General features: G+C 60.7%; 2 protein-coding genes across 6 annotated transcripts in view; one reads left to right on the plus strand and one right to left on the minus strand.

Moving 5' to 3' along the window:
* Positions 1-2,180: 2,180 nt before the first annotated feature.
* BRD3OS (BRD3 opposite strand) lies at positions 2,181-4,582 on the plus strand. Of its 2 annotated transcripts, XR_006295112.1 has the most exons (3): positions 2,181-2,530; positions 2,947-3,191; positions 3,307-4,582. XR_006295112.1 is itself a non-coding variant. In XM_043566943.1 (2 exons), the coding sequence occupies exon 2, from the start codon at positions 3,559-3,561 to the stop codon at positions 3,811-3,813; it is 255 nt and encodes an 84-aa protein (XP_043422878.1). In that variant the 5' UTR covers positions 2,194-2,530; positions 2,947-3,558; the 3' UTR covers positions 3,814-4,582. The 2 variants fall into 2 exon arrangements, 1 of the variants encoding a protein (XP_043422878.1); XM_043566943.1 differs by having other exon boundaries at positions 2,194-2,530; positions 2,947-4,582.
* A 1,770-nt stretch (positions 4,583-6,352) lies between these two features.
* BRD3 (bromodomain containing 3) overlaps positions 6,353-27,892 on the minus strand; it is a 66,133-nt gene continuing 44,593 nt past the window's right edge. For 3 of the 4 annotated variants that reach the window (XM_043566940.1, XM_043566938.1, XM_043566939.1), the window contains exons 2-12: positions 27,558-27,882; positions 26,684-26,821; positions 25,893-26,040; positions 24,866-25,080; positions 22,613-22,984; positions 19,632-19,760; positions 17,434-17,625; positions 16,058-16,305; positions 12,571-12,863; positions 11,322-11,447; positions 6,353-9,621 (exon numbers count right to left, since the gene is read on the minus strand). In XM_043566940.1, coding sequence (XP_043422875.1) covers positions 9,506-9,621; positions 11,322-11,447; positions 12,571-12,863; positions 16,058-16,305; positions 17,434-17,625; positions 19,632-19,760; positions 22,613-22,984; positions 24,866-25,080; positions 25,893-26,040; positions 26,684-26,821; positions 27,558-27,770 — 2,190 coding nt within the window. In that variant the 5' untranslated portion in view covers positions 27,771-27,882 and the 3' untranslated portion in view covers positions 6,353-9,505. The remainder of the gene's footprint in view (positions 9,622-11,321; positions 11,448-12,570; positions 12,864-16,057; positions 16,306-17,433; positions 17,626-19,631; positions 19,761-22,612; positions 22,985-24,865; positions 25,081-25,892; positions 26,041-26,683; positions 26,822-27,557; positions 27,883-27,892) is intronic. The other variant, XM_043566941.1, reaches the window with a different exon arrangement.

Genomic DNA, 27,892 nt, shown 5'->3' on the forward strand with positions numbered 1-27,892 from the left:
AGTTTTTATTTTAATTCCAGTTAGTTAACATTTTTTCCACTTACTTTTAAAATAATTTTTGATGGGGCACCTGGGTGGCTCAGTCGGTTGAGCGTCTGACTTCAGCTCAGGTCATGATCTCATGGTCTGTGAGTTCGAGCCCCGCGTCGGGCTCTGTGCTGACAGCTCGGAGCCTGGAGCCTGCTTCAGATTCTACGTCTCCCTCTCTCCCTGCCCCTCCCTCACTTGTGCTCCGTCTCTCTCTCTCTCTCTCTCTCTCTCTCTCTCTCAAAATGAATAAACATTAAAAAAATAAAGCAAAATAAGCTTTTTAATTTAGGAAAGTTTTAGATTCACAGAAAAATTGCACAGATAGTTCAGAGTTTCCATATACCCCCCATATATACCATAGATGTGTATATTTTTTTAGCATTTAAGGCTCTTAGTCCCCCACCCCACCCCACACATGATTTTTTTTAAAGTTTATTTATTTATTTTGAGGTAGGGAGGAGCACAGAGAGAGGGAGAGAGAGAGTCCCAAGCAGGCTCTGTGCTGCCAGCAGGGAGCCTGACTCAGGGCTCAAACTCAACAACTGTGAGATCATGACCTGAGCTGAAAGCAAGAGCCGGGACGCTTAACCAACTGAGCCCCCCGGGCGAAACCTGGCTCCCCCGTCCCGCATGATTTTAACTGCATCCTACAAGCTTTGATAATGTTGAATTTTTATCATTATTCCATTACAGTACTTTACAATTTGTATTCTGAATTTCTCTTTGATCCATGAGAAATTTGGAAATACATTTCTTTAAAAAAATTTTTTTTAATGTTCATTTATTTTTGAGAGACAAAGAGAGACAGAGCATGAGCAGAGAAGGGGCAGAGAGAGAGGGAGACATAGACTCCGAAGCAGGCTCCAGGCTCCAGGCTTTCAGCACAGACCTGGAAGCGGGGCTCAAACTCACAAACCATGAGATCATGACCTGAGCCGAAGGTGGGATGCTTTACCCACTGAGCCACCCAGGCACCCCTAGAAATATATTTCTTAATGATCATTAAATATGCTTTCTTCTAGTTGGTTTTTTATTGTTTTATAGACCATTTTTCGCGTGACCCTATTTATATATGATCTGAATACTCTGAAATACGTCCAAACTAACTTACAGCCGCCACATGCTCCGTTTCCTGAATGTTCTGAGTCCGTACAGGGGGTGCGCACAGGGGGTGCGCACGCAGGACTCGCAGGTACAGGACGTGCGCTCACCGCGCAGGGGCGGGGCGTGCACTCGCGGTGCGGGTTCGCGGTGCGGGTTCGCGGTGCGGGTTCGCGGTGCGGGTTCGCGGTGCGGGTTCGCGGTGCGGGTTCGCGGTGCGGGTTCGCGGTGCGGGTTCGCGGTGCGGGTTCGCGGTGCGGGCGCAGCGCCCCGGGGGCCCCCGTCAGGACCGGTGTCTTTGTCACCGTTGGGGAAACCATAAAATACACTCGGTAAGGGAGCGAGCAGATGCCACATGAGGGTATTATTGGGGTATTGACTGGAGGGGGTGCGGAATGCTCGGGGCAGCATCGGGGCAAGGGAAGTTCAAGACCTAATTTTGAGACGCAGTGAGCGGCGAGCAAACTTGAATTATCTTAAAAAACATATCGATCCTTAGGAGTCAGAATGCTGATAGCAATAGCAACAGCAGTGGCAAAAGAACACGAGAAGCAACACAAAACTACTGTCAATAAAACGCTGGGACCAACCGCGACGGTGGCGGGCGGAGACAAGGGCCGCTCCGGGTCCCCGGCTCCCCCGCCCCCGGAGCATCCGCGGCTCCGGCTCGTCGCGCCGGCCTGCCCGGCCTCGGCGCTCGGCTCGGCATGCCTACGGCGCTGCCATGGAGACGCGGCCCCGAGGCCAACGGGCCCCGCCCCCGCCTCCGAGCGCCCCGCCCCCGCGCCCGCGCGTCACCGCGGCCCCTCGGCGCGGGTGACTGGGCGCGGGTCTGCGGTGGGGGCGGGTGACTGGGGCGGGAGGCGATGGGGGGCGCGGAGGACTGGGGCGGGAGGCGACGGGGAGGGGTGACCAGGGCGGGAGGAGATGGGAGGCGTGGGGAACTGGGGCGGGAGGCGATGGGGGGGGGGCACGAGGGACTGGGACGGGAGGTGATGGGGAGGGGTGACCGGGGCAGGAGGCGATGGATGAGAAGGCGATGGGGAGGGGTGACTGGGGCGGGTGGCAATGGAGGAAGAGCCCAGTAACAGGGTGACTCTTGGTAGGAGGCAGTGATGGGTGGAGGGCCCAGGATGCTGGGGAGGCAACGGGGTCGTGCCAGGAAGGGATCCCGGGCGCTGGCCGGGCAAAGTCAGGGAGACTCTGCCGCCAGAAATGAGGGCAGCGCTGAGTGATGGGGACTCTGGCCATAAAGAAGGAAAATTCTGCATGGCTGGGAAAGCATTTGTGGGGGGGTCTTGTGGATGCTTCCCTGTTTGGTTTCCACATGACGTCATGTCTCTTTCCAGCCCAGGGGCCTCCCAGATGCCTGGAGCAGAAAGAAGGCGCTCGTGGTGGGGTGAGTACCAAGCCGTCCTCAGCATGGGCAGCCCAGGCAAACACCCTCCAGGCCAGGCACCGAGGGATGAGCCCCAAAACCTGTGCTCTTGCAAGTTCTCAGGACTTCCGTCACAGATGCAGACTCAAGCGCTCCAACAAGCAGTTCCCCGGTATTGCCCGTTAGCTCCTAAAAGAACTAAGATAAGTCACAGGCCTGCCCCTTAAACCCGGGCTCACAGTCTGGGTCACTGGACGGCGACTGAAATTGTGAAATGTGTCAGTACTTTGGTCTGATGCTCTGATCCAAAAAGAGTTAAGATCCTGAGCCGTCAGGGCCCCGCTTGCCGCTGGGTCCTTCCCCCCCCCCCCCCCCCCCCCCCCCCCCCCCCCCCCCCCCCCCCCCCCGCACCTGACGACATGGTCATTTCTTTGTAGCATCACCCCGGGGCAAGAGCTGAGGACAAAGCACTGAAGAAAGCCTGGCTCCAAACCCCGCCGTGCATCAGCGCTGGAGGCCCGCCCAGGCCCAGATCAGTGGAGGGCAGCTACGGGGAATGAGGTCAAGTTCTGTCTAGTTGCACGGTGTCTTTTCACGCAGGGCACCAGAGATACCTTTCCGAATTAAGTGGGTCAAGCCATGGTGTCAGAATCACAGTAGACCCCCAGCAAGTCCCCCCAAGGTGGGTGCCTCGTCCCTGGCAACCGTACATCTAGTAAGGTGTGCATAGCCGTCACCAGAAGACTCTGTGGCCGGGGCGCCGCCGTCCAGCTTGCTGTCTCACATGTGGTTCTCAGGTGTCTTTCCAGAATGCTTAGAGGCTCCTCTCAAGTTTCCTTGCGATGCAGTCCTCCTGAGGGTGTTGCCTACAAAGGGCCCGGATTCCTCCTTTTCGCCACGGAGTTCGATAAGGGATCCCGAAACCCAACAACTGAAAAAGTCAGTTAGCGCACTTAGCATAAGGCAGCGGGCAGCTGTCCGCGCCACGCGAGTTCTGGCTCAGAGAGGCCCAGTGTGCAGGAGCCCAGGAGGGGAGTTTGCGGCCAGGGATGAGTGGCCGCGTGCCGCTGGCGGAGAAGGCCCTGTCTGAGAGCTATGCCCGGCTCCGGTACCGGGACACCTCCTTGCTCATCTGGCAGCAGCAGCAGCAGAAGCTGGAGTCTGTGCCCCCTGGGACATACCTGAGCAGGAGCCGAAGCATGTGGTACTCCCAGCACGGAAATGAGGCCATCCTGGTCCGGGACAGAAACAAGCTTGAGGTCTCCCGGGACACGGGCCAGTCCAAGTTTTGTACGGTCATGTAATTCCAGCCCGAAGACCGGGGCCCAGGCACCAGGCTGGTGGGGAGAGCAGGCCACGTGTCGTTCAGGGGCCTTGCTGATTTCCAGTCCTTGCTGGGAGATGGCGAACAGTGAGCGCGAAGACGAAGCCGGGCCGGTGGCGCCCAAGCCCCCCTCTCACGGGATCGAGCGACTGGCGGACCTGGCCTCTGGACCCAGTGCCTGGTCCGCTGGCACTGCGGGCACAGCCCAGGCCGGGGCACGGCCAGACGCTGCTTTTCTCTGACGCTTCCAAACGAACCAAGCAAGGGGGACTCCATGGCTACAAACCACCTTTTCAAAACTTTCTAGGCTGTCGTTAGCATTCCCCCTTCTGCCTGGTCTGGAGACAGATCTAGAAAAAGGTGGAGGAGTTAGCGCCACGTATGGGCAGGCAGCGTCTGCGGGGGGCAGGCTGGATTCCGAGGCCAGCGGCGGCACCGCGGCAGGGACTGACGCCGCGCGTCTTGTTCCAAGATGGGCATCGCGTGCGAGGCGCGGGGCAGCTTCCGCACCAGCTGCCGAGTACGTCCCAACACAGGGCGGAAGCCCAGAACTGCTGGGCTGGAATCGCGTGGCTGGAAAAGGCCGGTGCGGCTTCGCAGTGCGCCACCTCTGTGGGGCCGGGCGCGTGCCGCGGGAGGCATTTTCAAAGGCTTTGCCGTCTGCTGTGACCGAAGGCTGTGAGGCTATGCAGCTGTGGGGATCTTTTGTCAAGGCTGGTTTTTCTAAATAAATACCCTTTGGGACACTCCTTCCTTCCTCACTTTTTTTTTCTTTTATGTTTGTTCGTAGCACCTTAACTTGGCTTCAGATTCTGTGTGTGTGTGTGTGTGTGTGTGTGTGTGTGTGTGTGTTCATACCAGGAGAATCTAATGATTGCTACAAACCCCGTTACAGGAACGCATAAAGCAACCCCAAAGCATCAGCCCTGTGCGTGTGCGCACACAATTGCACGTGCTTTTAAAGGCACGGCCTGCGCCGTGCGCCTTGTTCTAGGAGTTTCTTCTGCTGTACAGATGGACGTCTCCACCATGCTTTGAATGTCTGATCAGCATTCCGGTGAGAGCCGGCAGGTGGGCAGAGGGTCTCCTTGATGGTGCCGTGCAGACAGCACAGCTCGAGCTTCGTCGTACGCGGTTCTTTTTGTGGCTGTGCCAAGTTCACTGGCAAACATCCCGGAAGTGGGACTGCTGGGTCCGAGTGCGTTCCCCAAACGTTTAGTGTCCAGCCACCAGCCTGGTCTTTTGTGACGGACCCTTGGCCGGCTTGCTGCGTGGGTTGGGAGGCTTGAAGTCACATTTCCTGGATCGCCTCCTGGAGTGGACGAGGGAGGCTGGTCCCAGGTACCAAGTGAGGCCTCTGCAGTGAGGGCTGGCCTGTCGAGCAGCCCTGACACCGGAATTAACCCAGTGGACGGCTGGGCCAACATCTCTGCAGGTCTCCCGTTAAAGTCCTGCTTGGGAAGAAAGCAGACTTCAGAGACTCATCGGGAATGCCTCTGTGCCACACGCTGACCCGCACCTCGGATGAACCTGAGAACAGGTGGTGGTTGAGTTCAGCTTGGCCCCAGGCATGGAGGGGTAGCGCCTGGGAAGACCGGCACCGGCCACCGCCCGTGTCTGCACGGGTCAGGGTGTGCAGGTGACCGACGTGCACTGGCTGCTTGTAGGACAGCAGGCGCTAAGCTGCTTAGAGCATCGGAAGCCACCGTCTGCCCGGAGGAAGCCCGGACTGCTGGTCTCCCTGGCTTGGGCTGGGGCCACTGAGGTGGACACGGCCCAGCCCCCGTCCTTGGGGAGGTTGGCCTGGATGAGGCGGTGGGGGGGGGGGGGGGGGGGAAGAGTGTGGATAAGGATGCCGGTGCAGGGGAAGCTGGGAGGGTGCCTGCTGACAGCCTGGGGGTGGGGTGGGGCGGGGCGCCAGGCCTGGACCTGGGCCCACCAGCAGCTTTCTGGAAGGACGGCTCCACAAGGCCCGGCTCAAACGGCCAGACTGCTTGCACAACAGCGTCCGAGCTCCTGCATCAACCGCTCCTCGCCGAAGCTTCTACTACTCGCCGGGTTCCGCAAACGTGTGACAGTGTCTGATGCCCGTTGTCCCGGAACCCGCCCCCGTGGGGACTGAGGCACGGCGGGGAAGGGGGGATCCGCCTGGACAGGAGGGATGGCCGCAGGAGGACGGGAACGTGACAGATGTGCCTCCACATGGAGGACAGCTTGCTCTGGAGGACAGTTAGCAGACAGGAAAGGCTACGAACGGTGCTCCCGAAACCCTGGTGCCTTCCTGCCCAGGCGGTGGACTGGAGCTGCTTGGGGTATTTCTGCCCGGCCCCTCGTTCTGCAGCAGTAAGGGGACTGGGCCGCCTTCCGAGCACCTCCACACACACGCACAGGAGGCTGGGAGCCACCAAAAGCACAGGAAACAGCACGTACGGCACCTCTTTTTTTTGCTGTTTGTTTTATTATGAAACAAAACAAATGCCCCAGGAAAAGGGTCCATGATTACCAGAGACATCCAAGAGTACTTTCTACCATTTTTATTCTGTTGTGTTGAGGCCAGCACTGCAATAAACAAGCTAAAACTACTTACATTGGACTCATTTTCAGTAACTGACATTTACAGGAATATACTAGAAACGGCACTAAAAAGTTTAAGAAAAGTTACGGTAAACTTGCATGCACATCATACAGAAAAGTAACATTTTAAATATAAAAAAGAAAAACTTCCTGGAGGCGTTACGCCAGCGTCGAGGCACAGGCTACAGCGGGTGGAACGCGTCCCTTCTCTGGGCGGTGTTTCTCCCAGAGGGCTGTCACAGACGTGGGTGTGGCAGAACAGAAACAAACAAAAGGAAAACATATCTTACAGTCTGTAAGCAAGAGGACGCCGGCCGCCCGGCAGGAGCAAGGGTCTCCGCCCCCTCGGCCTCCGGGGCTCACGTGAGGCCAACCTCCTAAGCGCACGGGTCCCTCCTGCTCGACAAAAGGCCGTGAGGGGCTGCCCTCGGGTCCTCGGCGCCGGGACGGCCCTGCCCGTCGTCCCGCTGCAGCCTCCCCAACACAGAGACGTGGAGAGACGGCAGCCACCGCAGGCTGACCTCGAGGGGGCCGAGGACGTTCCCCCAAACTCTAAAAGAGAAACCAGCTTTGAAGTCTGCACAGAAAGCCTTAAAAAAAAAAAAACCGCAGCACCGACAGCCTACGACTGTTCCGGATGGACGGCAGCCCTCCGCGCCATCGCGGCCAGCAGCCTCTTCCCGGGGCGAGAGGGGCAGAGGTGTTCCAGAACCCGGTCTCCTGCAGAGCCGGCGGGTACCGAAGGGCTCGGAAACGCGTCCGCTGTGTGAGGAGCGCGGGCTCCCCGACCTACCGGCTCACACTGGCCCCTCGCCACCTCTGCGGCTGGACAGGTGCTCCCCGGGAGCCCCCCCTCGGCCCCGTGCAACTCCCGGCACCCTCTGTTCGGGGTCCGTTCGTCACCCGGAGGTGCGCTCGCCGTGCGTTGCCAGAGAGATCCTGCTTTAAGACCCATCCATCGTGTCATGTATTAATTCCTTAAAGTCCTAGTTTAAATATTCCATTAAAGATCTGCTTAGAAAACACCTTTGAAAAACAAGGGTAACTTTAAAAAATGGCAAGTTTAAAATCCACATATATTTTGATTATAAACAAAACGTGATTAAAAGTTTAACTGGCTCAAAACTCACCTAGCGTCAGAATCACCAGCAGTAAGAAAAATGGTAACCCATCCACTGCCCCATCAGTCAGAGTTCCACATCCACCAAGGGCATCCGTGACCGTAAGGGCCGGTGGAATCTGAATGCATTTTGTGATTTTAAAAAACTGCCCCCCTATTAGGACAACTGAGGACTGGTCCCCTCGTCCGCCTGGAAACGTGCCACCAGACCAAAGGCCAGGCCACCCAACAGCTCCGCCCCCGGCACCCGCCTCCAGGAAGTCCTCACAGGGAGGCCTGGGAGAATGCCCTGTGTGGTCTTGGGGAGCGAACCCTCCTGCGGCCGGGGAGTTGGGGGGTCTTTCACCCCTGGAGAGAGAAGCCCAGCCAGGGCGAGCCCGGTGGTGGGCTGAAAGGCGGCAGCGGGGGGCCGCTGCCGCTGCTCCTGCCCTGGGGGCTGGGAGGTGAGGGGTGCCCCGTCTGGGGACCCGGACGGCTGACCCCTGGCACTCTTGGCCTAAGCCACACGCTCAGAGCTCAGGCGGGCAGTGTGGGGCGGGGCGTCCCTGTACTCAAAGGCCGCAGGGCGGCCTCTGGAAGAAACAAAACCAAAACATAACCTTCTGTTAAACTCTGTATATTATTATTATTATTTTTTTTTTACAATAGAAAGTTAAAAATCAAGACTTAGATTTACTATACATTTTTTTTTCTCTCAGATTACAAAGTTTATATTATATAACTGGGGTTCCCTAAATTGATTTCTTTTAAAACAGTCCTAAAGAGACCAGAGGCGAATACAAAAGAACTCAACAAAATAAAAACTGGGGGTGTGCTGCAGCTGGAAGTTGTCTGTACGTCTCCAAACGTCTCTCTCTCACACACACACACACACACACACACACACACACACACACACACGAAGAACAGACGCGGAACCCCAGCGGAGCCGGGAGGGGGGCCGGCGCGGGCGGTGGGGCACCAGCACCTGCAGGCCGGAGTCCGGGGCTCTCCTGCCAACCACTGACGAGGCCTGCACTTCTGCGATTTTTTTTTTTTTTTAATGCATTTCTTTTGCAGTTTTGTTTTTCTTTTCTTTTTTTTAAAAAAATGACCAATGATGTTAATAAATAAAGTATTCATATATACATGAAGCTGGGGAAACGGTTCCAGGGTGTGCGGCAGCTGATGAGTTGGGGACACACGTCGGGCTGGGCTTTCGTAGAAAACTGCTGAACCTTACAAAAAAGTCTCCTTTTATTTTTTTTATTTATTTTTTGTCTTTTTAATCTTTTTTTTGTTTCGTTTTTTGTTGTGTTTTTTTTTTCTTAAGTTGAGGTAAAAGTTTCAGTGTATGGAAACCTATGAGCTGCACACGCAGCCCCCGTGTTCCCTTCCGGGAGCCCCGGACACCCCTCCTCTCCGCGCCCGCCTGCCTCTCTCCCCGCCCCCGCAGAAGCCCTGCCTGGAGCTGGACGGGGCCCCCGAAGCCCACGCCAGGCTGGCTGTTCTCCGCGCCCCCAGAAAGAGGCGACCCCAGCCGCGAGGCTGAGCTCGGGGCCCAAAGGACAAAGCGCCTGTTTGCCAAGCTGACCGCTTTCCATACAGTACCATCCAGAGAAAGTTCCTTTGCAACAATGCGTTCCGGAGCTAGAGACCAGGTGGGGCGTAACAGAGGCGTTTCGCAAGAAACCTCAGACCGCATCTGGCACGTTTTCTCTACGGCTGTCAGGTCAGCGTTCGAAGTTACCATCTCCAAGCAACCGAGTTCGGTTACAAAGACTTTATGCAGAGTCGCACCGTCTCATAAAGCCTCACGTACCCACGAGAAAGATCTCTGACCTATTAAAGCAAAAACTGGAAGCTACCATAACACTGAGTTAAGAAGAAAGCCCGCACACCATGGAACGAAAGTAGTATATTAACCATAGAAGGGAACACTGCAGAGTTGGGGCGTGTGCGACGTCGCTGGTTTTGTGCCGTTCTGTGAGTCCAGAGCTCATTCCGAGTCGCTGCTGTCGGAGCTGGATCCGCTGGAACTGCTGCTCCCGGACGCGGACGAGCTGCTGCTGCTGAGCCGGGACGGCCCTCCCGAGGGCGCGGAGCCCGCTTTCTCTGAGGGAGACGCGGCAGGTGAGAGGCGCTCCCCCGCGCACCCCCACGCACCCCGGCACCCGCTGGGCGAGCCCTTCCGGAATGTCCACCGGCGTCACACCGCCACGTCCCGTGCCTCGACCCGCCCATTTCTTCACCCCGAAGCTCGGTCAATATTAACGAATGTTTGTTGAAAACAATGACCGCGTTAATGAGATCGTGGTACGGTAAGAGATGCGCTCGGCCTCTGTCCGGGTTCTGGGCACAGAGCTCCTAAAACCCTTGGAATCCCCGGACGCGGACATCTTTGGTTATTTGCACGGAGCCCCCTTTACAACAGCCCCGAGTTTATGCTCATGAGCGACTCAGGGTACAGCTGGTCCCCAGGAAAACCATGTGGAGGGGGCTGGGAACTTTCACCCCCTGGCCCCTAACTCCGGGGAAGGGAGGGCAGGGGAGCTGGAGCGCTAAAATGTTCTCGCTCCCCAGAGCTTCCAGGTTGGCAGATGGGCAAGGGAGGGTGGTGTGCCCAGCGAGGGGAGGGAAGCTCCACGCCCTCACCCCTGCCACGCCTCGCCCCGTGCACTCCTCCCCTTCGGCTGTTCCTGAGTCGTGCCCTTTACAATAAACGACACAGTAAATAAAGCACTTTCCTGGGTTCTGCGAGCCATTCTAGCAAATTATCAAATCCGAGCAGAGGGTCACGGGAACCCCAGCTGACAGGTCGGTGGTAAGGGAGGCCCAGGACTTGCACCTGGCATCTAAGAGAAGGGCGGTCTTTGGGGGTGGACCCCCCCCACCACTGGGGTCTGAGCGAACCCTACGTAAATAGTGTCAGGACCGAACTGGATGGCTGGACCCCACCCACAGCTGGCGCTGCAGAGTCAGTGTGAGCAGAAGCCCACACACTTGGTGTCAGAAGTGGGAGTAAGACTAGCTCAGGGGTCAACAAAACTAAATATACTCGCGTCTAGAAAACACAGGTGCGATCTGCTAGGAGGATCTGACGGGGCGTGGGGGGAGGTCAGCAGTATAAAGATACCCACCAGCCACGTGCCGCCTACTCTGCCCTTCCCAGGGGCGATCCAGGGGACCCTCCCAGGCTTCAGAGGGAGCGGGCAGGGCAAGCAGGACTCGGCAAGGCGGCGGCACCCAGCCGCCACACTATCGTGCAGATGGGACCCCGACTCTGATCACCACCTGGGCGCCACCATCCCTGGGGCTGGGAGAAAATTATCTGCCCTTTCTTACAGGCTCCAGAGGAAAGAGACAACGACTCAAATCACCTGCTCACCTAAAATAAGGCTCCGCGGTCCACAAAGGACAGGGCCTGGCCAGGGGCAGCCGGGAAGAAAGCCCGCTGCCAGGGGCCAGGACCCCAGTCCCTCTCAAGCCACGGGGTCTACCCCCAAAGACCACAGTGAGGCCCTTCCACAGAGTCCTCTCCGGGGGTTCTGGCCTGGGGCGCTTCCACCCATGCCTCCCATCCGCTCAACCTCCCTGCAGGACCGGGGTCCCCAGTTTACAGGCAAGGGACCCGGGGGTTCAAGAGATCGAGAGCTTCACCTAAGGACACACTGCCCCTGAGCCGGTGGCGCCGCAGACCGAAGCCTGGGTCCGCCGGCCACTGCCCTACCGCCGACCCTCCCCCCTCGCCAGCAGCAGCAGGGGCCGCCGGGGGACCCCACGCCTCGGCAGCAGCGTGGCCCACGCACAGGTACCTTTCTTGGCAGGCTTCTTGTTGTTCAGCTGTCCGCTGACATCCTGCAGCCGCCTCTCTAACTCCTTCTTCTTTTCCTGAGCTAACTCCTCCTTCGACTTGGCCGCCTGCTTCTTCCCGCTCGTGGCTGCGGAAGAGCACGGAGCTGAGCCGGCGGGGCTGGGCGAGGGCGGGCAGCCACCCCTGGGGCCAAGGCCGCACCCGGCCCTCGGCAGGGCGGCCTCCAGGCGCCAGCCAGCACCCCCTCTTCCCCCACCCCCGCCCCCGGACGCTCGCGAGCTGTGCCTGGCTCCTCCCCGCAGGGCCGCCGCCAGAGCTCCCTGCCGGGACACGGACCCCGGCCCGCGTGCGCTGTTCCCTCGCCACAGGCACAGCCTTTTCTGCAAACCTCACGCCATCCCCACTCCACACGGCGCACAGACGGGCGCGTGCCGCTTGGCGACACCGTCCCCCGTGCGGAGGGCAGAGTCGAGACCTGAACGCTGACCCTCCAACTCACAGTTCTCCTCACGGGCGCAGCTCTCCCTCGGCTCGGCCGCCCCGCACGCCTGTGCCGCCACCTCGGAGTCCAAGGGGAACTTACCGGGGGCCCAAAGTGCGTGACTGCGGGGGTCACGTGACTCCGTCCAGGGGGAAGCAACCGACCCCTCAGAGTGAGGGAGAAAGCCCGATGAGCGGGCCACACGCGGGTGTAGGCGCACGCTGGCTGTTCCCTGGGGCCGGGCACTGCCCAGCTCTCCTGCCTCCTCGGGCCTGTCCTTTCCCTCACTCCCCAGCACCCGCTGCCCCAGGCAGTGCCTCGTCCCTGTCCGGTGCCAATGTCCGTCCTGGGAGGCCTCTGGACCCTCAACTCCCAGTAAGTGGAAACTGGTCTGCCCCGGCAGGGGGACCATCGAGAGGTCCCCTGCAGCCCTGCTCCAAACGAAGCCTCAGGGAGGCTTGTGGCGAAGGCCTTAGCTGGCACTCAAATGCAGGAGGCTCAGGACCGACCCAGGGGTCCTGCCTGTCCCTGCGACCGCCAAGGCACGCACGTGCCGCCCACCTGCCCAAGGGCAGGGGAGGAGGGCCCGGCTGAGCCATCAGCACCTGTCTTTGGGGCACATGGCGGGAACGGGGGGAGGAGAGTGACCCACCCCACTTCCTAGCTTACCCCCTCCCTCCCCCACCAGGCCTACAGAAGAGGGAAGCAGGGGAGGCAGGGGGGAGGAGGACAGAGATGGCAAGCAGGGTGCTCTGCCCCCACAACTTACAGAATGGCTTCCTTTGCTTTTTCTGTAAACAAGACTTGACGTATCTCTCTAGTTCCCGCAACGTGGTGGGTTTCAGAGTCTCAAAGTCAATCTCTATCTCGTCAGGGTTGGAGTCCCTGAGCGAGGGCTCCCGGGACTGGATGATGTGCACCACCCGGCCCAGCTTCTCCCCGGGCAGCCGGTTGATGTCCAGGCTGAGCTGGCGCTTCTCGTCGTAGCTCATGGGCAAGCCCTCTTCCTCCTCCTCCGAGTCGTAGGAGGCCGACGCCTGCTTGCCACCCTTCTTGGGCTGCCTGAGGGACAAGGCAAAGAACACCGTGGCACAGAGCCCCTGTCCCGTCCCGCTGACCATGTGGAGCCCCGGCCTCTGTCCTCCCATCCCCCGTGGAGCCCCTTCCCCATCCTCCTGTCTCCTGCCCCCCTGCCCCCCATCCCCCCACCCCCATGAAGCCCCAGCCTCATCCCCTCTGCCCCTTGTCCCCCCCAGCCTCATGGAGCCCCTGCCCCATCCCCTGTCCCCCGTGAAGCCCCTACCCCTGTTCCCCCAGCCCCCATGGAGGCCCTGCCCCATGTCCCTAACCACCCCCCCCCCCCCCCCACGGAGCCTCCAGCCCCTGTCCCTCCAGCCCCCCTGAAGCCCAGCCCCTTGCCCACATTCTGTCTGGCCTTCTTCCTCTCCAGAACCAGGCTCTTTTACCAAGGAGCAAGCCCAAAGTGGTGCCCCAGGCAGAGAAGCCAGGTGGGCTGAGGGCTGCATGTGTACCTGCAGAGATACAGAACACCCTGTTCCAGCAGAAGGCGCTCCAAGCCTGAGCCAGGAAAGGACTACAGTGGTCAGCTCCCTTCAACACCCCACAGGCATCTCAAATTCATCTCAAATTCGGCAGGTCAAAAACTGACCTCCATACTGACATAATCCAAAAGGAGACAGGAACGGAGACAGAGGAGTGAAAACCAGAGGGATGACAGAAGACACGGAATGGCAGACCAAAACGCAACTGTAACAATTACTACACTAAACATAAATGGTCTAAAGACACCACCTAAAAGAAAAGCAAAGTCAGGCTGGATAAGAAACAAGACCCGACTTACGTGTGGTCCACAAGCCCCATTTTAAATACAGTGACGGAACCAGGATAAGAGTAAAGAAATGGGGAATCAAAGGCTAACCAAAAGAACGCTGAGCTGCAGTGGGTGTATTAGCAGCAGACAGAGGAGACTTCAGAAAAAGGAATATCGTCAGGAAGAAACAGCACATGGTAAAAGGATCAACTGACCGAGAAGACATCACGGTCCTCAGCGTGCATGTGTCTAAAACCCAAGCCTCAAAATACATGAAGGAAAACCGGTAGAACCAAAGGAGGCAGACACATCCGCGATTACGGCTGGGACCCAACGATTCTCTCCCTCACGTTAATTAATGCAACAAATCAGCAAGAAGAGAGAAGACCAACACCACCATCAACCAAATTAACCCAACCGACATGTTTTTGTCTTTTTTTCCCCCCTGACATTTAGGCAACACTAGACCCAACAGCGGGAGAACACATATGCAAGTCCACGTGGAACATTCGCCAAATCTGGGCCATAAAATAAATCTGAACAAATTCAAAAGTACTGAGTTCACACAAAGTATGTTCTCAGGCCCTAATGGAATTAAACCAGAAACTAGTAACAGAAAAATGTCCAGAAGAATCTCTAGTTACTTGGAAATTAACACACGTCTAAATATCCTGTGGTCAAAGAGGAAGTCTGAAGGGAAACTAGAAAATATTTTGAACCAAAAAAAATCATATATCAAATTTATAGAGTACAGCTGAAATAGCGTTTAGATAGAAACAGTTATTACTAAATGCTTACGTTACAAAAGATCTCAAATCAATAAGCCTAAGTTCCTAATTCAAGAGAGCAAATTAAGTCCAAAGCAAGCAAAGGAAATAATAAAAATAAGACCATACACAAAAGGAAGCAAAAGCAGACAAAAACCAATGACGTTAAAAGCTAGTTGTTTCTACGGCCAATAAAACAAATCAATCAATCTGCAGATTCACTGAGAAAAAAGACAAAAATTACCACCACCAGGAATAAAAGAAAGGACACATCACTACAGACCCCACAGATGTTACAAGGATAACAAAGGCACACAGCAAACAAACCAATGTCCATAAATTCCACAATTCAGGGAAAGGAGCAATGTGTCAAAAGGCACAAATCCCCAAAACTCACCCAAGAAGAAACTGATAAGCTGACTAGTCCCCTAGCTACAAAAATAACTGGGTTCATTGTTAAAAACCTAACAACGAAAACTCCAGGCCTGGATGCTTTTGCTGGGGAGTTCTACTTAATACTTAAGAATGAACACCAACTCTATACATCTACCCAGAAAATAAGAGAGAGCACCTCCCAACTCATTTTGAGGCCAGTGTTATACTGACAACCAAATCCAGACAGAGAGTACGAGAAAATCTGAGGGAGGAAGGGCAAAACCCGAGTATTCCCACCACCACCTCTGGAAAATGCTGCCGTCAACCCAGCTGCCAGAGTCCACACGCCTCTGTCCTCTGGCTTCCAGGCACCACGGCCTGTCCCTTTGGCCTCCCACCTCCACAGCCACCCGGGCCTCTCTTGCCTGAAGAACCACAAAACCTCCCAGGGTGTCCTTCCTCCCATTACTGCCTCCCACTGACCCATTCTCCACACGGACCAGGATCTGACCACTTCTAGCTCCAACGCTTCCTGACTCCCCTTCACTTGCTCAGGGGATAAAACCAGAAGCCTCAACAAAGCTGGCCAACCTCAGCCACTCCTCTTCCCGACCCAGCCTCTGTTCCTCAGTGGAGCCGACCTCATCCTAATTCCCACTGGTTTCTAGAACGCTTCTGCTGGGCTCCGTGGCTTTGTCCCCACTGTTCCTGACCCTCGGAACCCTAACCCGACTGCTGCCGAGCTTGCTCTTGCACAGCGGTCACCCCTCCTCTGGGAAGCCTGCCTTCTACCTTGCGGGAGAGGCATGCCTTCCCCCCCGTCCTCCTCTCCCCATTGTCCGGGCAGGAGCAGACACTCCTCAGGGCAGTGGCTGGTGTGGCAAGAGTGAAGACAGAAGGTAGGCGGACCAGAGAGCAGAGTATCTGCCAAGGTGCAGTGCCCCCAGATCAAATCAGGAAAACATCCCCAAAGCCTGGAGACGCCCAGGTCTGTGCCAGATGGTGCCCGAGATCGAGAGGCTAGCTGCACGGACTGCTGAGCAAGGCCCCCCAGAGCCCAGTCTTCGCAGCAGGGGCCTCATCTGTCCCCCTAGTCTCCCCACAAGGCGGGAGAGACAAGGACCACCCGGCCCCCATCCCGCTGGATGACGAGAGCCCAGTCTCCGCATCACCGGGACTTGCCCCCAAGGCTCAAAGGCCCAGATCCGGCACCTGGCCCACCACACGAGCACCTAGGACGTGGGGCACTGGGCTCGGGGGGGTCTGAAGGCACTACAGCCCACCTGCTGGCCGCGGCCGTGCTGCTGGCCTTCTTGGCGGGAGGCTTCTTCGGTTGGGCCTGCTTGGCAGGTGGGGCCACCTTGGCCTTCTTGTCGTCCTCGGACTTTGCCTTGTGCCTCTCCTTGTCCTTGTCCTTGTCCTTGTCCTTGTCCTTCTTCTTCTTCTCCTTCTCCTTCTTCTCCTTCTTCCTCTTTGGCTTATTCACTGGGGCCTGCGACAGGGCGGCCAGCTGCTCGTGCACGGCCTTCAGCTGGAAGATAGCAGGTGGCTGAGCAAGGCTGCCCTGGGGCTGGCCCAAGGGGGCCACAGGTGGTGGCGGGGACTTTGGGGCGCCCTTGGAGCTACCTCAACCTCGCGGGGAGGTGAGCCAGGGCCACCGAGGCCACACCCTGCTGTGGAAAGGCAGGCAGGTCCCAGAGCAGGTGGCATCGAGCTCCACTCTGCCCTCACTGGCCCGTGACGGCTGGAAAAGGGCTGCCTCGCCGTCCTCACCGGAAACGCGGCTCACGGGTGGCCAGGAGGCCAGCAGGTGAGCCTGGTGACACGTGCAGACCAGGACAGGTGCATAGTAACAACCTGATAAATCGTAGCCAAGGGTGCCTGGGGGGCTCAGTCGGTTAAGCCTCCGATTTTGACTCAGATCATGATCTCACGGTTCACGAGTTCGAGCTCCGCGTTGGGCTCTGTGCTGACAGCTCGGAGCCTGGAGCCTGCTTCTGATTCTGTGCCCCTCCCCTGCTCACGCGCCCTCTCTCTCTCTCTCTTTCAAAAACAAATAAACATTAAAAAAAAAAAAAAACCTTAAATGGTAGCTAACGTTCTTCTCACCAGGTATCTTCCAGACGAAGGCAAGTCTACATAGAGGCCTGTTAGATAGAGGTCTATTCGTCTGCACGAAGGAGGTTTTCCACAGCTTCCTTCAGAAGCCACAGGGAGGCCACCCGGCAGATGCACAGACTGACCCAGCGCCAGCAGCTACCATCTCGTTTCAGGGACACCCACCCACCCCCCCCCGACATGGGCCACGAGGGGCCACCGTAAGCGGCACCTCACAGGAGAGGAAACGGATCCTCGCGGATCCCAGGCTGCCCGGTGGCTATCCCCAGGGCCACCTCCCCTGTGGTGTCGCCTCTAACGAGGCTCAAGCCGAAGTCCCACGCCAGCCCCACCGTGGTGACCGCGGAGGCACCTGCACTCGGCTCTCGGTCCGCCTCACCCCCGCAGCAGCCGGGGAGCCGGCCCCGCTCAGACACTGCCGCGGCGGGCGAGGCACCCGGGGTCCGCCGGGACCCCCGGAACGGCCACCGCAAGCCAGGCGGGCGTGACCCCGACCCGCGGGCGCGACCGAGGGGCCCCCGGAGCAGACGACTGCCCGCACCTGTTCCTGCAGCTCCGCCAGCCTGGTGGCCCTCTCCTCCTCCGAGTCCGAGCTGCCCGAGTCCGAGGAGCTCTCCTCGCTGCTGCGGCTGCTCTCGGCGCCCTTGCTCAGCACGGGGGCCGCAGGGGCGGGCAGTGCCGGTGCCTCCGCAGGCTCGTCCGGCATCTTGGCGAACCGCATCTCAAACACGTCCTGTGGGAGAGCAGGGGCCGCCTGAGGTCCTGGATGCCCACGAGGCGGCCCCTCGGGGTGGGGGACCCACACCCGAGGGCCCCTGAGATGCCCTCGGAGATACGCCCACGGCTGCTTGGCAGGCACCCCTGCCCCCAAGCTGCCCCCCCCCTGCAATCCAGGCCCCGGGCACAGGTCCAGGGACAGGCCACGGGGCCCCAGCCACAGACACAGCCTTCTAGGAACTGGTCCGAAAGCCCCCTTTCTCAAGCATGCAAACCTTCTAGAGACCGGTGCCTCCCTTTAGCCTCTGGGTCTGAGGCTCTCCGAGGCTGCCCCCCCTGCAAAGCAGCCCGAGTGCCTGCCTTTGTCTGACCTGTGACCTCTGTGGGGCCCCCAGCTGCTGGGTCTGGGGGCTGGCTTACTTTCCCCCCTTGGGGTCACCTTGGGGTTTTTACCGCAGCATCGCATCTCATTCCGACTCAGGCCCAAAAAAAGTTGTCCTGTCAAAGTTGGCTTTCGAAAAGCCCCCCACAGAGCAGGACCCAGGCCCTCAGGAGCACCTCCCAGCGCAGGTCCCCTCTCCCGGCCGCCCAGGTTCATTTCAGATGGGGGCGCGCAGCCACGTGGGAGCTCTCCCTCTGCAGAGCTCATCCGGCTGCATCCACACCAGATGACTCACATGAGATGCCACCCCAGTGACGAGCCATCCAGCTCCAGAAGCACCCGCTCCGGGTTCTGGACCCAGACTCTCCTCCTGGGGTGAAGACCGCCCCCAAGACACAGAGGCGCAGAGCCAGGGTCTGGCCGGGCCCTCGCACGTGGCCTGGAGGGGCGTGGACCCCAGAGCTGCCCCCGCACCACTGTGCCAGCGCATGCGCTAAACGGCCATCGCTAATCATGGCTCTCGGCCTCTGTGGCTGTGCTGCCGAGAACCACCTTTTGCAGGACAGAAGCGGGGCCTCGGGCCTCTGGCCTCTGCTTGCACACCCGACCTGCCACCAGGGCCGCCTGGCTCCCTTATTAGGCTGAACCGGTGCACCGGGTTCAGAAGCATCACAGAGCAAACACGGAGGGGAATTCTGCTCCGAGGCACAGTGGGTGTGGTCTCAGTACGAAACCGAAACCGCAGACCCCGCGGGCTTTCTCCGGCATTCTGGGACCACCAAGGCCACTCCGCCCTCCTCCCCAGCGGGAGCCGGTCCACAGAGGGCGCGCCCGCCCTCCCCACCCCGGCATCAGCACGGCCCCCAGCCCTCCCTGAGTCTCGGGTGGTCAAGGGTTCTGAGCGAGACAAACAGAAAAAAGCGTTCTAAGCAAAAAACTAGGAACATCTCACGCGACAAACATACTGCGTCCTGGAGAAACGGAACGCTGGAAGAGAGTGAGTAGAGGTCCACGATTTTTACTCTTCCCTCCAAAATACTGTTCCAATTACACGACATTTAAAATTCCGCTGCTATTAACTATAAAAGCAACAGCGCCCATCACCAAGGGAGCGTACTGGCCCCCGCAGAAACGTGTGCGCAGCACCCAGACTTTGGCCAAAAATCCCACGCATGCACGTGCACACACACACACGTCTGTGTGTGCGAGGTGTGAGAGCACAGGTACACAGTCCCTGCACCAAAGGTCAGGCTCGCCTTCCCTACGGTTCCCACACCTCGTCCCACAAACCACTTTCGGCGTCAGAAAAGGCCACGCAAACAGCCATCACATACAACCTCCGGCAGCCTCGCTGGCAGCCTCGTGGCGAGGCCCCCCCACACCCCCAGGCGCGGAGCTGAGAGCAGGAGAGCTGCAGGAGAACGGACCCCCCCTCATCCTCCCCGGCCCAGCTGGAGCGCACGCCCGTCCCGGAGGGCGTGTGCCCGCGGCTCGCCTGTCCGCCCCCGGGGAGAAACGTGTCCCGCGGCATTCCTGGCCAGATGTCCCCTGCGATGCCCATGTCCTTCCCGAGTGCCCACCCTGGGCTGGGTCCCACCTGTGCCCAGAAGGCCCCTCTGCCCGGGAGCGCCTCAGGTTACCTGGAGCTTCCTGGCCATGGCCACCACCTCGTGGTCCGGGGGGTTGTACTTGTAGCAATTGGAGAACATTAACCGGATGTCAGCTGCGAAACCCTGCGCGTCTGGGTACTCGCGGCTGTCCATCTTCTTCTGTAAGACATGAGCGACAGGGTGTGACGGGCGCCGCCCCCGCCCAGCAACCCCACTCCCAGCCAGGCCCCGCCTGCATGGACCACTGCCAGCAGCAAGCCCAATAAAGAGAGAGAGAGAGAGAGAGGGAGAGGGAGGGAGGGAGGGAGGGAGGGAGGGAGGAAGCAGGACTCGAGGGCTTGGGAGGGGGCTCTGGGACCCCCTGGAACAACACCCCAGAGAGGCCGCTGCCCTGGGTGGAAGGAAAGGAGGCATCCTGGCTCCCGCAGCTGCCACGTAAGCTCTCCTTGCCCTGGTTTCCACACATTGTGTGACATTATACACAGTGAAATCCCTCACGGGGGGAGCTTCAGGGGGGACGAGGGGCTTCCGGTAAAAGTCACTGCCAACACTGGGTGGGGGGGGGGAGGTCTCCTCAGGTCATGGACTGAGACGTTCACTTCACCTCTCTGAGGACCCAGACGCCCCCCCACAAGCAGCACCGGACAGTCCTGGCCGACCCAGTGGAACAAGGTGGGGCTGGCAGGGGTGAGACTCAGGCAGGCTGTATGCCGAGCACAGAGGCACCACCATGGACGGGCACAAGCTGCCAGTCAGGGCAGATGGAGGGGAGACTCGGTGAGGGAGCGAGCTCCCTGGCTCTTCCAGGCCCAAACAGAAATCATCAGTCAGGGACCTCCTGTCGGCGAGGACTGCCCCTCTTCCCTGGGCGCTGAGCGCCACTGCAGCGGGACCCTGCAGGTTAGAGCCCAACCACCTGTCCCATTTGAGCCTAGACTAACAGAATCCCGGACTCTGGTGGGTTGAGTGCAGCCCGACTCCAGGACCCTCGGCCTCTCTAGCGCCCTGGATACATGCCCCCTCTCCCACCAGCTGCAGAGCTGCAGACAGCACCCAGGCTGCATGGCTCCAGCGCTCGGCACAGCCTCCCTACCGCGGGAGTCCCGGCTACCAGGCACAAACAGGCACCCGAGACCCTCTTGACTTCTGTACGATTTTCAGGCTCTGGTGCTAACTTGACCGCTGGCCGCCTGGGCAGGGCTGAGGCACAGACAGGCTAAACCTAAGTGCACTGGGGGCCCAAGGAGAGTCGGCGGCTGGCTGGGGCTCCTCGGGGGCTCCCGGATGATGGGTGTTTCTCAAGGGGAGCGCCAGAGCAAACCGCCCAGGTCCCCGCAGGACGCGGCCCCCTCCCCACAGCCTCACCGCGTCCCACTCAGCCTCTCCCTGGCTGTGTGGCCTGGACGTGTGGCTGCTCGCGTCCGGCCTCACGTGCCCCCCAAGGCTCTGGGGATTAAGAAGGGCACGAATGTCACTGTTGCCAACGACGCCCTCATCTGGGTGACATGAGCTCTGCCGGCCGAGCTCGAGGCTTGAAGAGTCAAAGACCTGGATTCGGGCCTGGCTCCGCCCACAACTCACCCACCCGTCCAGCCTCAGCTTCCCGGTCTCTAAACAGCAGGGGCGCATGCAGACGAAAGGCCCAGCCCCAGTACCCCCCAACCCAAGTCCCAGCCAGGTCACTGCATGGGGAGAACGAGACGGGCAGACAGCCCTGTCTGGGACTGAGGGGGCCAGCCACCTGCTGTCAGCCTGGAGCCAGGACCCCACAGACCCTACGGAGGGAGAGAGCCTCCACGAGGCGAGCGCTCGGCCTCCAAGAACTGCATCTGGGAGCGCGTGTTCCCGCCGCCCCACAGTCAAGACTGGCTAGACAAGAGCCGGCCTCGGCCAAGCACGAATCTGAAGCACGGCTAGCAATCTTCCCGGGGAAGGGAGGCAGCCACAGAGCTGGGATCTGCTCTCCACCGGCCTCTGCCTTGCTGGCACCTTTGCGTTCGTCCTGCATTTGTACTGACTCATGCTGGTCACGAACCGTCCAAAGCCAAGGGTACCAGGCTCCCAGTGGGGGCAGGACCTAAGGTATCTGAGGAAGAGGCTTGGTCACTCGAATGCTTCACCAAGCGCCACCACCGAGGTTGGGGGGGGGGGGGGACGGACAGCCAGGTCTGTCCTGCCTGAAACCCACACGTGCCCGGGGGAGGAGGCTCCAGTAAGGAGACTCTGCCCGCGTCTGGCAACACTGGGAAATGAGGCAGAATGACGGAGACCAGCCGTTCCAGGGCCAGACCCTATCTGTGCAGAGGCGCCACCACTCCCCTTTGTGGGGTGGCTCTTGGGGCCACACGGGCAGCTTGCAGAGGAGGTGGCCTACAGTCCCCCACTGCCAGGGGCGTTCCTCGGAACCTCGGGAACCAACACCGGGCCGGCTCGGAGCGCTCTCTGAGGGCGGAGACGGGGGGAGGGGGGCAGGTGTGCTGGGGCCCAAGCCCGATCGGGACAGGGGGTCAGGAACCCCACCTGTGTGTGCTCAGGGAAGACCCCTGGGAGCTCGTCCCAGCCCTGGGTCTGCTGCCCTTCGGCTGCAGCCGCCCCCCGGGCACTTTCTCTCCCCGGTCTCTGCTTGTAACACCGGCCTGGCCTGGTGCAACACCCGAGAAAGCCCCGGACGGAGCCCCTGACACGGGAACCGGGGCGGGGGGGGGGGGGGGGGGGGCCGGGCTCTCCGTCTCAGCTCTGCCACCTGCCCCACTCCGAGGCCCCGGTCTGGCCAGTGAGGGCGTGGGTCGCCCGAAAGGGCCCCCTTGCTGAGGTCACGGAAACCGCAGACGCGCCGGCACGGGACGCGGGAAGGAGAGCGCAGACCCGGGTGCAAGCGGGACGAGGACCCCGAAGCCGCAGGCTCAGCAGGCAGAACGCGCCTCCCCCCGCCCCGCCCCCGGGCCCGCGGACGCCTGCGGCCAGCCGTCAACGCGCCAGCCCCGCCCTGAGCGGGCCCCGCGTCCGCGTACCTTGACGGTGCTGAGGTCCATCGGGTGCTTGATGATGTCGTGGTAGTCGTGCAGCTCCAGGGCCTCGGCGTCCACCGGCTTGTAGAAGGGCCAGGCGTAGGCCGCGTGCTTCTTGGACAGCATCTCCTTGAGGATGCTGTCACAGTGCCGCAAGTGCTCCGACAGCTTGCCCCTCTTGCCCGCGTGCTGCGGCACCTCGCCGTCCTCCAGGTCCTTCTTGGGCGGCTTGATGGGGCGGCCCCCGCTCTCTCGCCGCGCCACCACCTTGGCCTGCTTGGGGTCCGACAGCGGCGGGGGCGACTCGCTCCGGCTCGCGGTGATGGCCGACGTCGTGGGCGTCGTGGTGTCTGCTTTCCGCTTCACACCCTTTTTCTGCGACAGCGACGACGCGGCCGGTGAGCCCCGGGCACGAGGACGCGGGTGGCGGCAGCCGCGCTCCCAGGGCGCTATCGGCCAGGCACCGAGCAAAGCGACCGCGCGCACGCGCATGCACAGCCACACCCGTCCTCCCGCTGCCCCCCACCCCCGCGGCACACGGGACGCCGAGGCTCAGAGGGGCCGCGTTTCAGGCCCAAGGTCACACAGCTGGTAGTGGTGAGGCTGGACTCAGAAACCGTCCCCCGAGCCGCCCCTCTGCGGGCCCTGTCCGTTTGCCCCCAGGCCTCCGAGGCTCCGGTCACGCCCCAGCAGCGTGAGGTGCCACGTGCGACTCAGCTGCATCTGTCTGACCTCGGGGGCCGTGCTGGCTCCAGAGGCCAGCATGGCCAGGATGACCCCAGGACCGGGATCGTCCCCAAGCGGGACTCGGGCTAAGGGACAGCCGAGATGAACGGGATTCCCGGCTCTTAAAGGCCAGTGGGAAAGCCCCAGATCAGGGCCTCAAAGCTGGGGCTCCAGGGGCAGCCACGGTGGAGCAGGCCGAGGCCCGGAGGCAGGAAGAGCAGGAAGGGCAGGGTTGCAGCCGCGGGTCTCGGACCAAGGACTCCCAGGGGCTGATTGGGCAAGTCGGGACTTTCACCCCAAAGGCAGCGGGAGCCACAGAGAGCTCTTTTCCCCGAGGAGAGGGATTGTTAAAACGACCAACAGAGCCTTTTGCAGGCGTGTGCAGGGCACTCACACGGGCTGTGCCCGGTGAGGGAGAACCTGTTAAAGCCCGGGAGTCCTGGGGCGTGCGCGTCTCTTCAGGCACCGGGCCGGGGGGCCCACAGGCATCAAGGTGTGTGCTACGGCCAGGGCTCAGTGCGTCCCGAGACCGGCTCGGCCAGCTCCCCGCCTCCCACACAGGCAGAGGCGCCCCTCGGAGCCGCAGCGCCCGGGCTGACGGCCTCACGGGGATCTGCTCCCTGGGGCGCCGCCACGGTCTCCGCCCCGGCCAAGCCACTGCCCCCCGGCTGGCAGGGGCACGAGCTGGCGGCCCACAGACACTCGTGGGCACCCACAGGACGCCAAGCGCGTGCCACAGAGGCCCGGCGGAGAGCTCATCTGGCCATGGCCAACAGGACACGCTCCAAAAACAGCCGGGCACTGTGCTCGGCAGCCTGGCCAGGCGCCGCCCGGGAAAGAGCAGGCGGTGAAGACCACAGGGGAGGGAGAGCAACGGAGGGGGCGTTTTACCTTGGGGGAGCCACTTAACCCCTCTGAGCGCCTGCTTCCTCATCTGTAAGATGGGGGAAATACTGTCTGCCCCAGAGGGCCGCTGTGAGGGGCAAACGGAAGACACACGTCAGCGTCCGGCACGCGGCCTGCCCCAGACCTCACGGGGAGCGCCGGCTCTGAGCCCAGACCCGGCCAGGACGGCCCCCGCCACGGAAGTGCCAGCCACACCGGGGGGACGGATGGCGCCGGAGCTCACGCCAGCAGGGGCGGGTGCGAGGCCCCCCGTGACGCACCCGGGCCGCTGCGCCAAATGCAAGCGTGAGCGGGGGAGCTGTGGGCCCCTCCACGCTGCTCCCCACACCTTCCCACAGGACCCTCGCACGGCGAAGACCGAGCCTTCAGGGCCAGAGAAGTGGGGGTTCAGCACAGCCTGCCCTCACCAGCTGTGTGACCTAAAGCCACCCGAGCCTCGGTCTCCCCGTCTGCATCAGGAGCACGGAGAGAACCAAAGTCACGCGTACCCAACACCCGACAAGCAGTCGGTGCCCAGGGACAGGTGGCCGTGCGCCCCCCCGGCCCGCCCCACACCTGCCTGAATCCAGGAACCCCGGCCTGGCCATCAGACAGCCGGCTGACCTCGTCCCCAGGGACGCTCACCTTGACGACAGGCGGTGTGGGAGGGACCACGGGGATGATGGGCGTCGAGGGAGGAGGTGGGGCGGCGGCCGGGGGGACGGGGACCGACGTGATGTTTGCAGTAATGGTTGGCACAGGGGTGGCGGCAATGACGGGCGTCTGGGAGACGGTGGGGGGGACGCTCTGAAAGGGGGCTGCTGGGGTGACAGAGGACACGGCCGCCACTTGCTGCGTACCTTGAAGGCAAGGAAAGCACGTTGAACACACCAGGCTCTACCTGCCAGCCAGCTTCTAGAAGCTTCTAGAAGCTTCCTGGACCATCCCCTCCAGCCAGAGCACTCTGGCGCCAGGGAGCCCCTCCCCCTGAGGCCCCGGCCCTGAACCTTGGCTGCCTCCACGGAACACACCTCCCCAGGCTCTCCCTCTGGCCAGAGACTAAAATCTCAACAAGGAAGCTGGACAAGGGGCAGCCTGGGAGGAAGGGCCGGGCGTGGGACCGCGAAACCGGAGGTTCACTCAGACTCCACCTCTAACCAGCTGAGAGACCCAGGCGGAGCTCCTTAACCACCCACGGTCCCATCTGCGAAGGGTGATGGCCGGCGGTGTGGGGGACCCACTGCGGCCTCCCCCGTCAGCCTCTCCATCAGGGCGCACCTCAGTTCCAGGTTCCGGCCAGGTAAGACCCCCAAGGCTCCCAGTGCTAATCCCCACTGCCCTCTCGACAGGGCACACAGCCCCTCTCCTGTCACAGAGAACACAACACATGCCAGAGAGGCAAAGTCCTGGGGGGACACAAGGACCTCCTGTCCAGACTGCTGGAAGAGGTGGTCTCAGAGGATGGGGACATGGCAAGACCACAGTCTCCCCACAACAGCAGGCTCGAAGGCAGACAGTAACAGGCCACCAAGGGCCGGCGGGACCTCAGACGGCCCCGACTCGACAGACAGGGAAACTGAGCTCAGAGAGGCCGAGGGACCCACACGAGAAATGCTGCTGTCAGTCCCCGGGGGTGTCAGGATAAAGGGACCGTGCCCGTCCGCCCCTTTACCTGCACTCTGGGTTCCGCCAGCCGGCTTCCGGCCTTTGCCCTTCGGAGCAGGGGGTAATAATTCAACTTCCTCCTGGGGCATCTGGGCCACTTTCTGCAGAAAAATTTTCTCTAAGGCTTGGGCCATTAGCACTATGTCATCTGTGGGCTGAAGACACAGGGGGAGCCAAGGTCACTTGTCGGGAAAGGAACCACGTGTTCGCCAAAGACATCGCTCGTTGTAGCTCAAGAAAACACTGACTTGAGAATCTGTTAAGAGATTTGCTAGGGCGGGAGGCGGGAGGAGGCCAAAGGGGCGCATCCCGCTGTGGACACGGGAAGGGTAACAACCACCCTTCAGCCCATCACGTGGAGGAAACACAACTTTCTACCCGCTCCCACTCCATTCGTCTCTGCTTTATCACGTCGTTATCGAAAACAGCGAAACCCCCACGGATGTAGGGTCCCGTGGACCTTCCCTAATCTACTCTTCCTGCTGGAAACCACTGCGTGGACACGCTCCCTCATCGTGCAGGGTCCTCGCCGTCTCGGGCGGCTGCACACACGCGAGCCCGCATCTCTACGGGAGGGGTGTCTAGGTCCGAGGGCGCGGACGGTTTGAAGCATTTGGTTCCCTAAACTCCTTCTGAAAAGGCTGTTCCCACCTTTACCTCCCCTCCCCCAGGGTGGAGGGGGGGGGCAGTGCGGGCAGCGTGTGGGACCCTGAGTGGGGACGGTGGCCAGAAGGGCGGAGGGCCAGGGGGTGACATGCCCAGCCCCGAGGGCCCTCCCGCGGCCACATGTGTCCTTACCTTGTTATAAATGTAACAGTTTGTGAACATGGTGTTGAAGTCCTGCATACACTCGCTCGCGCTCCAATAATAACTGTTTTCTAGTCTCTTCTTGATAGTCCCCATGTCCATCGGGTTCTTTATTATCTTATGATAATCCTAGGAAAGAGATTTTCAGAGGCGTCATCAGCACCCACCGCGTGGTCATTTCCGCTGTTCCCGAGGACAGTGACTGCACGCCGCGCAGTCTCTTCAGATGAGTCAGGCGCCAGGCCCGGGTCAAGGCAGGATGTGGGGCGAGCGCCCGGCCAGCCGCAAGCCCCTCCACGCCTCTCGCCCGACGGCTTCTGCCTGCATGGGAGGTTCTTAGAGACACACGCGACTGTGCAGCCGGAGCAGGCCCCAGAGCTGACTGGCATTCTAGAGACGGGGCCAAGCCCCCTCCCGGATTCCAAACCAAGGGTCCGCCGGAGACCGGTGCCGAGCCGGGCCCAGAACCCAGGCCACCAACTCCTGGCCCTGGGCTTCGCCTTCAAACGCTCAGTTTTTCTCTACTTGGGTCCAGATGAGAAACCCATCGGATGGATGGCCCGCGCCGGGAACGTGACCCCAAGGGGCGGGTGCAGCGCTCTCCAGGAGGGTACACGGGACAGGAGGAAGACGGGTGAGTCCTGGCTCCCGCTCCCGCCCTCTCCAGCCCGTAGGGCTCAGGTCTCTACACTCGGTGCCCTGCTCCCTACACTCGGGGACACGGCCCTACCACTCCCACCGCCGCTCCTTGGTCACCAAGGGCCACGGGCTGTGCCTGGCTTACCGGCACCACCGCTGCCTCGGCCCGAGGGGCGGTCCGTCCAGGAACGGGGCCGCAGGGGGGCAGGGGTGAGCGGGTACTCACAGGCAGGTTGAGCTTGATGGCGTCCACGGGCTGGTAGAAGGGCCAGGCGAACTGGTGCTTCCAGAGCGTCTTCACCACCACATTCTGCATGTACTGTAGCTGGTTGGTCTTGCGGCCCGGCTTGGTGGGGTTGGAGACCTCCGGCGGGGGCGGGTTCACAGGGCCCGGGGCCGCCGGGATCCCCGTGGGGGCGACCGTCGCGGTGGTGGACATCCTCCGCTGCTCGCTCACTGGCCGTCACAGCAGCGGCTCGGGGACGCCCTGGCTTCCACTGTGCTCCTTTCGGAGGCCTGACGTCCCATTTCTGGGCCCAGCTGGGCAGCACCTACGGGGGA

The sequence above is a fragment of the Prionailurus bengalensis genome, chromosome D4, assembly GCF_016509475.1.
Source record: "Prionailurus bengalensis isolate Pbe53 chromosome D4, Fcat_Pben_1.1_paternal_pri, whole genome shotgun sequence".
Taxonomy (NCBI): Eukaryota; Metazoa; Chordata; class Mammalia; order Carnivora; family Felidae; genus Prionailurus; species Prionailurus bengalensis.

Bases quoted from the DNA above. Each gene is read 5' to 3' on its own strand.
- BRD3OS (XM_043566943.1), top strand. From the start codon at position 3,559: ATGAGTGGCCGCGTGCCGCTGGCGGAGAAGGCCCTGTCTGAGAGCTAT.